Source organism: Melanaphis sacchari, unplaced genomic scaffold (assembly GCF_002803265.2).
Source record: "Melanaphis sacchari strain LSU unplaced genomic scaffold, SCAv2.0 Contig134_pilon_pilon, whole genome shotgun sequence".
NCBI lineage: Eukaryota > Metazoa > Arthropoda > Insecta > Hemiptera > Aphididae > Melanaphis > Melanaphis sacchari.
Window position 1 is genome coordinate 1,287,114 of NW_020270560.1, and position 17,395 is coordinate 1,304,508.

The following is a 17,395-nucleotide window of genomic DNA, read 5'->3' on the forward strand; positions in this document are numbered from 1 at the left end:
CCCAAATTTAAAACACAATGTTTGCTCATGTATTCGACGGATATATTAAATAATATATTTCACGGGAAGGTGACAATAAAAGAATACCATACATGGGAAACAGAAAAAAATCTCGTGGGAGGAAGGGTAATTTGGAACATTTTTGGAAAATAAAACTAAATAATCATTTTGTATAATATGTTTTATGTTTCATATGGAAAATGCGTAAATAAATCTTTTCGAATTTAAATGCATACAGAATATTGTTTATGACTTACTAACTAAAAAATTTGTATTTTTCGATGTTTTTTAATTGGGAAATGAACAATTTATTAGGAACCTCGTATTAAATGTTCTAGTATTTTACCCATTTATACATTTTTATCTGCATTTATAAAAATAAATCTAAAATTACTTATAAATACGTATCTTAAAACGAGTCAAAATATTTTTAACCCGTCGTTGGTAACGTTGTATGTATAACACCGTTGTAGATGTGTGAGTGAAACGTTAGCGTACTGAAAAATGTCAATATTGGACTGCTACAACATAATAATAAAAATATAATAAATAATAAGATAATAATGAAATAACAAGATAATAAACCGAAAATAAAAACAGTATAATTTATTATAAAATACATGGTATGGTGATCACTGATCAGTGACGCGCGAGCACGACGCTAATATAATATCTATTATTACATATTATACGACAATATTGGACTTGATAACTTAAATAGTTTATTTATAATATTTAATTTTATTCCGTATTCATTTTCATAAATAACTCAATGAAGCATTTATAAAATATTGTCAAAATCGAATGAAATACAAACCAGTGGTTCTAAAAATAATAATTGTGTGAGCGAAATGCTTATAGCTATTGTGTTGAAAATTGGGTCTACGTAAAAATTTCAGTTTTTCCTTAATTTGTTGTTTATTTTTTCCAATATTTTAAAAAATACTAGTAACTTTTGAATTTTGAATTCTCTGTTGCACAAACTACATAGATCTAATTTGCTATCTAAAAACATTTTCAAAGTTTAAAATCGAACTATTTTCTTGACTACTTATTGTCTTGTACTCATACACAACAACAATATATACTCATCGCTCCGATTAGGATCTAAAATATATGAGTGTTGTTTATAAAACAAAGTAAGCCCATAATTTTATTCTATTTAATACTTCTAAATCCTAATATTGACTGTATTATTATAAAATGTAATTTAAATAGATATTATCATTAATATCATTACACAGAGAAAATTGCTTTATATTTTCATTATACATGTATAATACATGACAAATAAATATTTCAAAAATAAACAATTCAATTCGTAAACCACCAATACATGATAAAGTAAAAATTACCTAATTGTAAAAATATATCATAATATTTATCAAGTTTTTATTTAACAATATTAGCAATATTACCCATCGACAACAGACCTATATATAAATGAATTTATAACAGATAGTTATCCAAAGGTTTAACATTATTAGAAAAAAATAGTATAATAAATTAGTCATCTATACCGAAAGCCAAAATTAAAAAATATCTAATGAAAGAAATGTTTTTAGGAAATTGATCCATTGATTGCTTTCTATTAGTTGTTGACAAAACATTTAATATAAATATATCATTATTCATTATGCAGCTAATGAGCTAAAAATTTTCGCTATCACTGAATAATTAATGTCATCATTAACTTATTTTTGTAATGACGTAATTTGTTTATCCGTATTAAATTAATGTGTATAGAAATGAACGATGGGCGTATAAAACAATAAGATGATTTTAAAGATATTCAAATTGAATTTTGTATTAATAGTATTATTGCTCGATTTGGATTTCGACGTTTTTTATGGATCATTTTATCATTATTTTAGGGAGTAGGAAACATTGCAAACACGTCACTCATCAGACGATAGACGATCCAACATCCAAATCGTGCTCGGGCAGTCGGACTCTCGAAATTTGGAGTTCGGACGTTCGACAGGCAATATTGTCACTTTGTTCTTAATACAATAATTATTATATGTATTATGTAATATAGACATTGAACAGGCCACGGAACAGTGGTAGAGACATTTGGTATTCAGTGTAGAACATAAAAATTGTAAACGTTATGAAAAACCTTATAAGTTATAATATATTATATAATATTCTTTCCAGTGATGTTGATATTAACATTATCGGTATTATTTTTTGTTACTAGTTAGGCAACACCGGCGACAACAGACCACTCTTCGCAGTCCATAGTCCGCAGAAACTAAGTGTACGTGTACAAAGTATAATTATTAATAGTGATGGGCGCTACCGACTAGTTTTGGGTGTTTTGACTATCGAGTTAAAAAAAAACAATCGAGTGATTTTTCGGTATTATCGACCGAATTTACTTGATAATTTAAGTGTACTACAGTTTAGTGTTTACACTGTCTAGTGTCTATTGTCTATAGTACTACAGTTTATACTTATCATATTTCTATATAGTGTACAACGTTACAATTTACAACGATGAAATTTCATTTATTCTGTGGTATTACGCTTTAGTGTATTGTGTAATTAATTACGACGCAATTCGTCCGTCTGTCCGTACTCTGCGAAGTTCACATGCTATTATATTAATAAATTATTATTTATTTAGTCAGAGTATAAATGATTGCCGGATAATTATTTATATTAGACAACCAGTATATTAAATTTTCATTAGTATTATATATTAACACTTTTAACGCCTATTTTGTCTTGTGGAACGTTATTGCGTTCTGTATATAATTTAGTAAGTACTTTTAACGAATATAATTTGTGATAGATATTAAGTTATAAATAGTACTATTTAGTATGATAATCGGGATAAGATTCCTGTGTAAGTACGTCAATTTAATCTACTTATATCCCTTTTTTCAATGTTCTAAACAAAATTAATTTACCTTAGTCACACCAGTGTCACGTCATACTCGTACATCACTTCATTTTTTCTTTCCATATTATAAATTAATTAATTATTATTATCTGATCCATATAATATAATTATATAATATCATATAACCAGTGCTTGATTTAGAAAAAAAATAGAAGGGAGACTCATCGGATGTTTTATAAACGAGCGTTCCACACAAAATTAATCGTCACATTACCGTGGGGGCAAATAGAAGGGGTATGCTAAAAAAAAATTAAAAAAGAAGGGGGACTCCGTCCCCCATGTCCCCCCCCCAAATCAAGCACTGCATGTAACTATATATACACTCTATATTACTATGCTAATGCATAGTTCATATTATGCACATGTATATTATCTGTATTGTCTAAATTTGTTTATGTACATTAATTATCGAGCCGTAATAGTTTTGTACTAATGGCTAAATAAATAAATAAAAAAAAAAAAAGTATGTCAATAATTTTCACTCGAGTAGTCGTCTACATTCATTGTTTGATGTTCAAAATTCTCCATTTATGATCAGAGCGCTGCTTAACTGATGACTTCAGAATTCCTGGTTACGTTTTGCTTATCACTGGTTTGTATCTGATCTCCTATCCATAATTATTTTGTTCAACATAGTGTGGCCAGTTGTGCTTTTGTCCCATGTTCATAAAATTAATAAATATTAATTTTTTAGTTTTTATATATTAATATGATGAAAAGTGAATATATTATTATCTATAATTCATAGTTTTAAATATAAAATTTACACCATTATATAAACATGAACCAGTATTTATGCTTATAAGTTATAACCATTATCAATGTTACAATATACAATATTTGTGCACATACTAAAGTATAATCAGCTATATTGTTTTTTGTTATATTTTTAATTGCCTAAAAGTGTTCAGCTATCATTATATATAGTATTATACTTTATCTGACCTCAATAAAATTAATTAGGTTTACCTAATAATATGTGTATTTATAAACAATAGATATATTTCATACATTTTTGTATTTGAGTTTAAAGATCTCCCGAGAGATCTCCTTATCATTGCTCATTGGATATTTATCTTAATTGATATATTTATTTGAACCAGACTCGTTCAATTACAAAAACAGTGTAATCATAATTCATTTGGGGGACAAAGTAGCTGAGCATCCCTCTGGGCAGGCAACTGTCTAGGTGTTGAGGCTGCCATCCCCCAACTGGGCATGGCAAAAACCTATGGGTGTTTAACTAAAAATTCTGCCTAAAGGCGTCCGACTAGGTTTTCAAGCTTATTCCTGGACATAGGCAACATAAAAAAAAAAAATTCATAAATATCTCATTTTTAATTAATAATTATTATTAATATTGATATGATTCAATAAAAATGCATATAAATTTGTAGGCAAATTTAACAACACTAATTTATTTCCGTTCTTCAACATTTCTGACTTACAATAGACATTTTTAACTCCAATAAAAATAATTGTTAATTGTGTTATGAAGAATACATTGTATTATTGATGTAATGAAATAAGTTTTGCCTATTTTTTCCATAAATTTTTTTTATATTGTCATAATTTATAACAGAAATTATTATATTTCTATAATTCATAATAGTTGTATAAAATAATGAATAAAGAAATGGATAATTTAAATTTCAAACATTCAAACTAAAACATACCTATCTGATATGAATATTTTTAAATATACTTATTATATATTTTAACTTGTCTTAGATTTCAATAAATTTGATACCTCGCAATCTTGGTTATGCATATTACACTAAAGTTTATGTTACAATTTAGATACCGTCAGCTAGTATTACATGATACAATTTTTACTTTATTTTATTTTTTTGAACTTAAAATTACAGAAGTCTACAAAAAGTCATTTTAATTACTGAATTTCATTTAGTGGAATGCACATAAATTTATTGGCATAATTGTGCCAAAATTATTAAAATTATTAGTTACAAAATTAGATATTTCAATATTTAATAATAAGTATCTATATTTGTGTTTCAATTGTACACTATTATTTAATAAAATATAAAAAAATATAAATCTTAAAAGCCGAGGAAGTAAATTTATAAAATCTTTAATTATTTTAGTTAAGGTTTTAAAATATTATCAATGTTCCTCGTAGATATTTACATAAAAGTTAAAAATTCTTGAAAATATACAATCAATTAATTTTTACAAAAATTTATTCAGATTTAGACAAAATTACGCATTTTAAAAATTAATATAATATTTAACATAATACTAAAAATTATATAAATAACTTAAATAGCTATATAAAAAAAACCAATGTTTCCGAATTACGTAACTCTAGGTCGAGTTGCGTGTGTAGTTTATTTGCGAATGAGCCTACTTGCTTGTGGGATTAGTTGACCAAGGACTACTTTAATTAACCTAACCAATGCAGTATAAATTTAGTAAATATATTAATGAAAAATGATAGAATTATGCATTTACAAAAAATCAAAAAAATCATTAATTAAACTGATAAGTTTTTGTAAGCCAATTTCTCTATAAGCTCCAAATGGGTTATAATTTTATTGCCATACTGTTGCATATTTTCTTTGATATAATCTTTTTTTTTTTCACAGCTTTATGTCGTTTTTGTTAACCAACTTCCATGTTTATTATTTGTCATTTAACCAATCTAGATGCTAATTAACTATCAAATATTATAAATAATTGAATGTTAAATTAATATAAGGTAAAAAAAGTTACAATTCTATGTTTAATACTTATACATTATGATAAAAGACCATAATTTACTACAGCATATATTTAATACTATTACAGAATATAAATGTAAATCTGTGACTAGTTATAGATTAAAGAAGTATCATGTTCAATAAAAGACACACCAAAAATCAAGGTCAAAACCGTCATACTAGAAAATCCAGAAGAAATCCATCATTAAATGCAGAAAACATTCAATTTGATTTTAAGTTGCTCGATCAGCAATTAAATTTGAGCAGTTCAAATGGTTCTAATACAAAAGAAGAACAAAGGGAAAAAAAACAAAATTCAGATAATAGACAAGAACATAGGAGAAAAAATCAAAATTATGAAAATAGACGAGAAAGAGGGAGAAAAAATGATTTTGAACAAAAACAAGACTTTGATAATAACACTAATAAAAAAAATTTTAAAAATAAATTTTTTGGATTTAAACGACTTGAAGAATTATCTGATGAAGAACCTTCTAAAATTATATTTGTGATGTCTGATAAAGTTAATGGATTCATGGATTTATTCAAACAAAATAAAGAACCAGATTGGATATTTTTGCTTATGAAAGTTTCAGCTAAGATTTGTTCTTCAGAATTTATACAAAATAAAATTTTTTTACTAACAGAATTAACGTGTAATGAATTTTTTAATCATATAAAATCCTATATATTGAGTACACCTACAGAAAAAAATAAAAATCGTTGTGATAAAATGAATACATTTTATGAAGATTGCTTAGTAGTTTTTCAGTCTATAACTACATTATTTCCAAAAACAGCTGAAGAAAAATTGAAGGAGATTATAGTTAGTAGTAATATTGCTTTAACTGGTATTAAAACTTATTCTAATCATATTAAAATAAATGAAACTACAATCGTTGAGATGAATAATTTGCTAGAAAAACTGAAAGAAACTATAGTGACTGATGAATTAAAATTAAAAGAAAAATGTACGATTGAAAATATAGTTCAAATTATGCCTCCGCCTGAAAATTTTAGAATACTTACAGTATATCCAACCTCATTTGATTTTGAATATGGCAAACCATTTTTACGACCTAATATTTTAAAAGGAGCTTATCAAAACATAGAGCACTATTTGGATGTTCAATTTCGTCTTTTACGTGAAGATTTTATTTCTCCATTACGAGAAGGAATACAGTTTTTTAAAGAATCAATACATAATCAACATCACCGAAAAATAAATAATATTCGTATTTATCGAGATGTTGAATTTGAAATAAAAGGTGAATTTGTTCGTGATAAATATGGTTATATAATAAACTTTGACATAAAAAAAAAATTAAAAATTAACTGGGAAATGGCAAAACGTTTCATGTATGGTTCTTTATTGCTTTTTTCTGTTGATAATTTTAAAACTTTTTTTTTGGGTATTGTTTTGGAGCGAAAGATTGAACTTTTGAAGCAAGGAAAATTGATTGTGGAATTATTAGAAGATGCAAAACCTTTATTTAATACATCTATTACCATGGTAGAGAGTGAAGTATTTTTTGAACCATATAAATGCTCAATGGAAGCTCTTAAAAATATTAATGCTCATAATTTTCCAATGGAAAAATATATAATAGAAGCTTCTAAAAAAGTAGATTATCCATATTACATAGACACATTACCTGATCCATTCTATTCAATTGATAATCTCCAGAAATTCAATTTAATGGATGATTTTCAATGGCCTACTAAAGAAGAGCTAAAACTTGATGAAATGCAATTCAAAGCATTCAAAGCAGCACTAACTCAAGAATTTACTATTATACAAGGGCCCCCAGGTACAGGAAAAACATTTATTGGTTTAAAAATTATGAAAACAATTATAAATAATTTATATATTAACAACGAATGTTGTTTTAAACCAATTTTAGTGGTTTGCTACACTAACCATGCATTAGATCAATTCATGGAAGGTATTTTAAGTTTCACTGACAAAGTTATACGAATTGGTGGTCAATCTAAATCTGAAATTATAGAAAAATACAGCTTAAGAAATGTTGCTCGTATGTACAGAAGATCCATTACTACTAATAGAGGCCTAAGAGATGTTCAAAATCAAGTAAAAACAATTATGGATAACATAAACTATTTTAAAAAATGTAGTGATGTTGTATCGTACAATGCGGGAATTTTAGAGTTATCGTTATTAAAAAATGGTATGCCTATAAAATATCATAATTTTTTTAATACTACCTTAGATCTACTCTCTTGGTTATTTCAAGATCCTAATTATTTTAATGTAGACCCAATTGGATTTATTACTAGTATTAACCCTGAATTGATTAATAAAGTTTATCATTCTGAAAAATTATTGAAAATTGAAAAAGAAGTAAATGAAAATGATGATGATGAAAATAGTCAATATGAACCAGATTATTTAGAAATAGAACATAAATATAAAGAAATTGTTATTTATAGTATAACTTTGAATGACATAAAACATGTTTGCAAGGAACTTCTTGAGGAAAATATACGATTAAAGAATCTTTTGAATTTGGATATAAATTACTACAACCAATCTGAAGAAGTCAAATTCAAATTTGATGTAATGGAAAAGATTCATGATTATTTTGAAAACATGTTAAATTTGGCTAATATTTGTATTGAACTACCAAAATCAATTAATAATTTAAATGTATTAAATATGGGTCAAAGATGGTCTCTATATTATTGTTGGGTGCGAAAAACAAAAGAGATGTTTAATCCAAAAATAATGAATTATGAAGAAAAATATATTCAAGTTTATAAGCAGTATTCTGAATTAAGAGAATTGGAAAATATAGAGTTATTAAGTGATATGCATGTAATTGCATTAACTACTACTGGTGCAGCTAAGCATAGAATAATGCTGGAAGGTTTAGAGTCGCCAATTGGTATGTATTACATTTTTTAATTTTAATTTTTACAAATTTAATAGTTAGTTTTAATTTTAGTTGTTGTTGAAGAAGCTGCTGAAGTTTTGGAGGCACACATAGTTGCATCATTAACAAGACATTGTCAACATCTTATATTGATAGGTATTTATATTTACTTTATAAGCGAAATAATGTTAAAAATTATGATATTATTTTTCATATTTAGGCGACCATAAACAACTCCGTCCTAGTAATGCAGTTTACAAATTAGCCAAAGATTTTAATTTTGATATTTCACTGTTTGAACGTATGGTCAATAACGAAGTACCTTGTTACATGTTGGGTGAACAACATAGAATGCGCCCTGAAATAGCATCCCTTATAACTCCATCAATCTATAATGAATTGAAAAATCATATTTCTGTTCACAATAGAGAACACATTTGTGGTGTTACCAAAGATGTGTTCTTCCTAAACCATAATGTGTATGAAAAAGAAGTATGTTATTTGATTGTATTTCATTACAATTTAATTTTATTAATATAATTATTCTAAGCATAGGTTGAAGAAATTTCAAGCAAAAGTAATGATCATGAAGCTAGATTTTTAATTGCGTTTGCTAGGCATTTAATTTTACAAGGATATACAACTAAACAAGTGACAATATTAACAACTTACAGTGGTCAATTATTTCTAATTCGTTCAGTAAGTTTATGTTTTTTTTTTTTTTTTTTAAATTTGTATGACTATTTTTGTTTATCTCTTATAAATAATACAATTTATGTTACATATTTAATTTGTATTTTAATTTTAATTATGTTAATGTTTGTAAATGATGTAATAATAGAAGTAATCTTGAAATGAGTAAATAAGAGACTGGACGAAGAAGAGTAGTGCTTGTAGATTAATAACTAAGAATTTGTCTGGGTAAAACAGAGGAAACCAAGTATGATTTCTGAAAATTCGATAGTGATATACTGGTGGGAACGATAGTATTGATAGTAAAATAGTAGACATCAAAAATGTATGATTAAGTATAGATGGATAACATGGATAAAACAATCTGGTATTTTGTGTATAAGAGGATGCCTATAAGATTAAATAGAAGATTTTTAAGATGTTATCTAGTTCATTTTGGGGGGGGGGGGGGGTAGCACACAAAAAGATAAAATAGAAGATGAGTATAGTAGAGATAAAAATTCTTAGATGGATGGCTAAAGTGATCAAGGAAAGTATAATACAAAATTAAATAATGGCTGATTATAAAAAGTGTAGTACATTACTAATATTAGAATTTATAAGGTTATAAAGCGAAGGAAACAATTTTGAATATAATCTAAGCTGGACTTAGGAGATAAGATGACAGTTTACATGTTGTTGGATGTTCTTATGGAAAAATATAAGAAGGATATTATTATTATATTGATTTTTATTTTAAATAATTAAATATTTGGGTATAATAAATAATTTTCAATATATTTTTAGTTGCGAAAAAAACATTCAATATTAGAAGGTATGAAAATAACAGTTGTTGATAACTATCAAGGCGAAGAAAATGATATTATATTGCTATCGCTAGTTAGAAGTAATGAAAATGGAAATGTTGGTTTTTTAAAAACAGAGAACAGAATATGTGTTGCATTATCAAGAGCAAAATATGGATTTTATATAATGGGTAACATGAACAATTTGTGTAATTCTAGTAATTTGTGGAAACAAATAAAAGAAACATTGGTAAATCAGGGTTCATATGGTAAATATATTATTTTTATTTAGTTATGGTAGATATATTTTAATTTTTCTAAATCATTTTTCTAGGTGATGAAGTATCTTTAGAATGTGCCATACATTCTGGTGTTATAACAAAGGTTTCAAAGAGTGAAGATTTCAACATAATTACGGAAGGTGGTTGCTCCATGTTGTGTAAATCATTGTTGTCATGTGGTCATTATTGTTCAAGTGTATGTCATTCTTTTGACCGTGAACATTTAAAAAAAAAATGCAGGGAGCCTTGTAACAAGTAAAATGTTTAAAGGTTTAATTTATAGTTTTTAGAAAAGATTTTTAATTATTTTGCAATATATGCATGTATCATAGATCCTGTGATTATAATCATCCATGTACAAAAATATGTTTTATGGATTGTGGACAGTGCACCATACTTATGACAAAAGATTTACCATGTGGTCATCAAAAAGAATTACCATGCCATGTTGATATTAATACTTATCCATGTGAAGAAATGGTTGGAGTTTTATTATTGCACTTCTAACTTTTTTTAGTACTCTTGGGTCTTGTTAATCCAAATAAGATTGGGAAAAGGGATCATTTGGATTAATGATTTGTTCGGATTACTCATGTCTTAAAAGAAAAATAAATTTTCTTGCAGCTAAAATTTTGAAATTAATCTCTATCTATACTGCAGTATTAATTCATAAAGTTCGTTGTTGAAAAACACAACAACGTTTACATTCAAAATCTTTATAATTATGTATATACAGCCAGCTAATATGTTTATATTATATTGCATATAATTATAAATTATGATAATGATAGTCATGTGTATTAATATAGCAATGCAGCTATTTCCAAGCTCTTTCGGATTAGCCTGTGTTTGGATTAACGAGACTACTGTATAGTATATTATTTTAATTAGAAATTGTCCTTAAAACTTAAATACTTAAATTTAGGTGGAATTAATCCTTAAAGAATGTGGTCATAAAATTATGAAAAAATGTCATGACAATAATCCAAATTGTTCAGTTAAATGTTATATTCGGTTAGATTGTGGCCATGCTTGTGAGCGCAATTGTCACAAAAATGATGATCCAGACCATGAAAAGGTAATTTTAGTTTATTAAAATGTGTTATATATTGAATAAATAGCTATGTTTGTAATATTTTAAAATTCATTCACAGTACAAATGTTTTAAACCTTGTGAAAATACTAATAAAAAGTGCTCTTTAAATCACAAATGTCAAAAATTATGTTATGAAGATTGTGCATCGTGTACTGTTAAAGTTGAGAAAACTCTGCTATGTGGACACAAAAGAAATGATGTACCTTGTGGATTAAGTGTTAATAAAGTTATGTGTTATCTTCCATGTATTCGTCCTTTAAAATGTGGTCATAAGTGTTTAGCTAAATGCTATGAACCATGTAAACCTTGTGAAAAACTAGTAAGTTAAATATTTTCTTCTGTCAATCAGTTTTGTTTATTCTATATTTTTCCAGATAAAAAAAATGATTCCAGACTGTGGACACTCAACCACAATTAAATGTAAAACAATACCAGAACGTAAGCATTGTACCAAGCAATGTGATCGAATTTTAATTTGCGGGCATTTGTGTAAGAATTTATGTGCAAAAGAATGTAATCCTGAAGAATGTGAGGAAATTGTATTTAAAAAATTTAGTAAACTTGATTGTGGTCATAATAAAGTTTGGGTCTTATGTTGTGACAAAGATAAAGGTAATATATTTTATTTTCATACTATTGAAAAATTCTATGCTTAATTAAACATGTTATAACATATGATGTTACATAAGTTTGATTTTAATTTTGACCATATATTATATTTTATTTAAAAACATATTTCTGATGACTTGTAGATTAAAATAATAGTAGTGAAAGAAAGTACTTGTATAAAATTTTACCATGTGGTTATAGTTACATACGTTTCATTTAAATTTTAAAATATATGATTATAAAATCAAAGTATCAAAACTATTGAAATATATTCTATAATGTATTATATAAAATACATAAATATTATTTGGGTTATTTTAACCTTTAATTTTATACTGCTTACTAATTGTTAAGTTCATATTATTGATAACAAGTGTATGAAAAAATATATTTAATATTAGTCATCAATTTTAAATATATTTTAGTATGCAATCATTAATTATCTTAAAGTATATATTGCAGTGAAACAATGCACAGTAGTAATGTATTCTTGATTTAAATTTAAATTAAATTAACATCTATTTTATAATAGTGAATAAGATATGTCTTTAATTTTGATATTGGTTGCCTTCTTTATTTATGTATCCTTTTATTAAAGACAGGCTAGTAAAAATAATGGTATTAAAGAATTAAATTAAAATTTTAACTCTTAAAAAATTTGTTTATTTTTTTAAAAAATTTAACTAAACTCTTAATATATAGTGTATATTATGATTAGTTAGGATTAATTGTTTTATTATTTATTAGTCATTAGGATATTTAAAATATAAAATATGATCTTATTGATCTTATTAAATTTTCCTGTTTTGTTTGTTATACCTGTATTCTGTAAATAAAAATTGAATTAATAAATAAGATTATATATTTTAGAGTTCAGACTGAGTAGCCAATATCTACTTGATAAATGCCGTGAACCATGTCTACAAAAATTAAATTGTGGAGACATTTGTTTGGGCACTTGTGGAGAATGTAAGCAAGGTCGATTACATATTCCTTGCGGTGAGATTTGCGACAAGATAAACCCTTGTAATCATACGTATGTGTATATTTTATTAAAAATGTAATTAATAAATTATTAATTTTATATTTAATTATTTTTATAGTTGTAAATCTCCCTGTAAGGAACGGTGCCCTCCTTGCAATCAAAAATGTATTTATTCTTGCATTCATTCTAAATGTCCTCGTTTGTGTGGTAATCAATGTGCACCATGCATGGTAATAATTAATAATAAGAAAAAATGCATTAATATTTTTTTTTTCTAATATATTGTATCTATTGATTTTAATTATAGGAAAAATGTGGATGGGAGTGTCCACATTTGAAATGCACTAAAAAATGTAATGAAATTTGTGATCGAAAACCATGTAATGAGCCTTGCACATTAAAGCTGAATTGTGGGCATGAATGTATAGGATTTTGTGGTGAACCATGTCCTCCTCTATGTCGCATATGTCAAGAAGAAGAAGTTACTACAATTATTTTTGGCAATGAAGATGAACCAAATGCAAAGTAAATTAATTTAGAAGAAATACAATAAATATATTAATTTAGTATTTTTTTTTTATATCTTGGAAATGTATTTTGATATTTTCAGTAAATGTGAACATTAAATTTAGTTGTTCATTTGTATGTTTTGTTAGAGCTTTTAAAAAATTACTTAGTCATAATAAATAAAGGTTAGGTAAATCATTATATATTGTTACAACAGTTACAACAATGAATATATATATGTCATAGAACTAAAAACATTCTACATGCATTAGCTGTGATTTGTATGTAAATTATTCAATAATTATGTTGTATGTTTTAGATTTGTTTATTTAGAAGATTGTAAACATTCCATTGAATCAGAAGCTTTATCTAAATGGATGCACCAAAACGATAAAGAAATTTGTTTGAAACAGTGTCCATTATGTAAGACACCAATTTTAAGAACCCAACGTTTCATGAACCAAGTAAAAGTTATAGTAGAGGACATTTCAAGAATAAAAGATATACAGCGTGGAGAACTAGATGTTATTAAAAGAGGAAAGAAGAAACTAATTTTTTCATTACAATCCTTGGATAACAATTTTGTTTCAAATTTTTTTAGTGATCAAAATAATGGATATGATAATATCAAACATCTATGGGATTCATTTTGCAAGCCTTTAATAGCTTCATTAAAATGTTCAGGAAAGAAGCGTTACTTCAATTTACCTGCAAAAGATATAGAATCTTTAAATTTTGTCGTTGATTTATTTAAAACTACTTCAAAGTTTAAAGGAAAAATTGAAGGCATTGATGATATCCAAAAGAAACAAACCATTACTAATCACTTTAAGTGGCTACTTGAAGTTGCTTTTACTTATTCAAGACAATTATCTAGCCAACAAAAATACGATATAAACATGGAAGTTGCAAGAGGTGCTAGGATATTACATTTATTTGAAATAATGTCTAATCCTAAGTTTAAGATGGCATGTGGATATAGGCATAGTTCTAGCGCAACTGAAGTAAGAGCCTTAGTAGACAATATGGAAGCTATATTAATGTCTTGTAAAAAATACTCTGTTGAAAGTGAAGAAAGTATAGACGTATTAACCAAATTAATTTATGATAAATTTGATGGATTGGCAATTATTACCGAAGAAGAAAGAAAAATGATACATAAAGCTATGTCCTCTAGTTTTTATTCGAGTGATAGAGCTCAGGGTCATTGGTGCAAGTGTCCCAATGGACATATTTATTGTATAACAGAATGTGGAGGGCCAATGCAACAGGCTCTTTGTCCAGAATGTAAAGTAATAATTGGCGGGCAAAACCACAGCCATGTTTCCGGTATAACAGTGGCTTCAGAAATGGATGGTGCTAGTCATCTCATGTTTCAAACTCGTTAATTTAATAACTTATTCACATAACAATTTATATTTTACTTTTAATTCTACAAACTTAATTTTTTTACATTTTTGATAATATTTTGTTGTTATGTTTAAAACAATATTCATTTGTATAATTTTTTTTTTTGGTTTGGGAATTTAATAATTTAGTTCAACGATTAAATATTTTACTTCAAATAAAACTTTTTAGGCATCTAATAATGTTCTTGTTTTCACATCATTATTTATATGACCCACTGTACTGATTTGTTTTGGTAGATATTTGATAAATGTTTACTGTACACATAATATTCTTCAGTTAAACTAATAATTAAATATTATAAAAATTACTAATTAATTATACCAAACAAACCTATTTTAAAAAACACATCATACCTAACTGTGGTCTTTGAGATCAAGGTTTATAAACTAAGTTTTTTTTTCTTTATAAATTAGTTTTTTTTGTCAATAGTTAAAGCTAATACAATGTCAATTTATTAAAAACGCTAAGGAAACCATTAAAAATATAATTTATTATTAACAATATTCTTTTAATAAAATTACAATTACAAAGTTGAAAGTATTGTGATACAATGAATGGTCTAATGTAAAAAATAGCGTTTTCAAAAAATATAAAACTGAAATCAAAAATGAGTTGCTCCTTTAAAAATTAATGAACTTAATAATAAATAAAAAAACATTAAACATTAAACTTTTATTTCATGGAAGACGTACAAAAATAGTGGACATTATAATTACATTTACTTAGTGAAATATCTGTATGATGAATTATTAAATAGTAAATGTATAGAATAAAAATAAATATATTTTACATGCTGTATTTATGTTTGAACTTCTTTGAATGAATTGATAAAATCTATTAAAAATAACATATTTTATAAGATATTTATTTAAATTATTAAATACATTTAAATTTAATGTAAAAAAAAACAAGTTAAGAAAGCTTACTTAACTAGTTGGCTACATTTTCAGTTTCTTAACATATTTTAATACTAAGTCATATACTATAATTCCGTGTACAATTTAATATTAATTTGGAGCTCAGTTTAAAATACTGACTTAAGATTATAATCTATATTAAATAATTGATATTTTTGAATATTCACTTGTACCGTTTATTATGATTTATGATATAAAATGCTAGTGTGTATTTACTTTGAATAGAACTACTATTTCACAGTTCATCTAAAATGAAATTCATTATTAACACTGATTGAATTATTTCATGAATGAGTACAAAAAATTACCTGTATAATTTAATAATTTTACCTCTACTTGAGTGTACATTTTTAATAGTAGTCTCTACAAAATGTATGTACCAATGTTGATATTTGTGAACATAATGCATTCATGCTTAACCTGATTAATATAGAGTAGTCATTTATAATAATTATTTCTAAACAAAAACTATACATAAATTAAAAAAAAAAAAAAAAATGAACAATATATTATTCAGATTCTTGTAAAATATATACAATTAGTAACTTACAAGTAATGCAATGTATGTATTGACATAGATGAGTACCTATCTAACTATAATGTACAGTACTATCATGACTATTTAAAATTAAATTTGTATTAAGTACTAAAAATTATTTGTACTTAATTTGTAAATGTTTTCTAATTTATGCTTTTATCAATACATATTATGAATGTAGGGAAGATCAGACAAATCTTTCCACACTGTATATGCTCAGTCTAATTGTTATGCTATGTGTTTTTTCACAAATTTATGTATTTACCAACCTATTACATCTTGAATGTTATTATATTTAATGATTCATAAACTAATATACCTATATATTATAATGTATAATTTAAAGATACCATACCTAAAATTCAATAATATCTATCTAGTATTTTTAATTTTGATCAAATGTCAAGTGTTGGAATATTATATAATTAGGAATATGGAGAATGGTATATTGGTCATAACATGTAATCAAAATATCTATATAAAAAAATAATAGTAATAATTAACTTTCTAGGTTTTTAATCACATAAAAAAAAAAAAAAAAAATTATCATCTTTGAACTTTTAGCATAATGACATATAAGGTCATATATGATTACATTATCAATATTTAAAAAAATGAAACATGCTGTAAGTACAAATTCTAGGCTCATTTTTTGTATTACAGTAGTTCAGTTTTTACCCATACCTATTGTATTTCAGTACCTATACCCTGAATGATATAGTTTTTAATAAACTATTAACAGTTATAATAATAAATTGCTTATGATGTTTGATTCCTGAAATTTTCGAATTAATTGAACAACCTTTGATAGAACAACAATTTACCATTTTGAAATATCATTAAATATATCTAATATAAGTGAATACATTTATATATTAATACAATATAAAAATATTAATCGAATTTTAATTAAGTATTATTATCATACTATTTTATACTAATTATACTATGGGTTAAAACATTAAAAAATGATTCTAATACATAAATAACAAAGTAAAATAACCATGTGTAAATACCATAAATTAAGATAGCTTGTTTTGTAGTAAATA

The 17,395-nt window shown here is 25.4% G+C and overlaps 1 protein-coding gene across 2 annotated transcripts; it reads left to right on the forward strand.

Annotated features, from left to right (window-relative positions):
- The first annotated feature begins 2,292 nt into the window (after positions 1–2,292).
- On the forward strand, positions 2,293–14,935 carry LOC112591491 (NFX1-type zinc finger-containing protein 1-like). 2 transcript variants are annotated; one of them, XM_025335340.1, is made up of 16 exons: positions 2,293–2,767; positions 5,518–5,630; positions 5,720–8,537; positions 8,598–8,681; positions 8,746–9,017; positions 9,081–9,224; positions 10,005–10,272; positions 10,338–10,539; positions 10,617–10,764; positions 11,210–11,362; positions 11,439–11,699; positions 11,755–11,992; positions 12,860–13,025; positions 13,093–13,204; positions 13,282–13,499; positions 13,801–14,935. In XM_025335340.1, the coding sequence occupies exons 3-16, from the start codon at positions 5,765–5,767 to the stop codon at positions 14,867–14,869; spliced, it is 6,108 nt and encodes a 2,035-aa protein (XP_025191125.1). In that variant the 5' UTR covers positions 2,293–2,767; positions 5,518–5,630; positions 5,720–5,764; the 3' UTR covers positions 14,870–14,935. The 2 variants fall into 2 exon arrangements, with proteins under 2 accessions (XP_025191125.1, XP_025191124.1); XM_025335339.1 differs by lacking the exon at positions 5,518–5,630 and having other exon boundaries at positions 5,745–8,537.
- Positions 14,936–17,395: the final 2,460 nt, after the last annotated feature.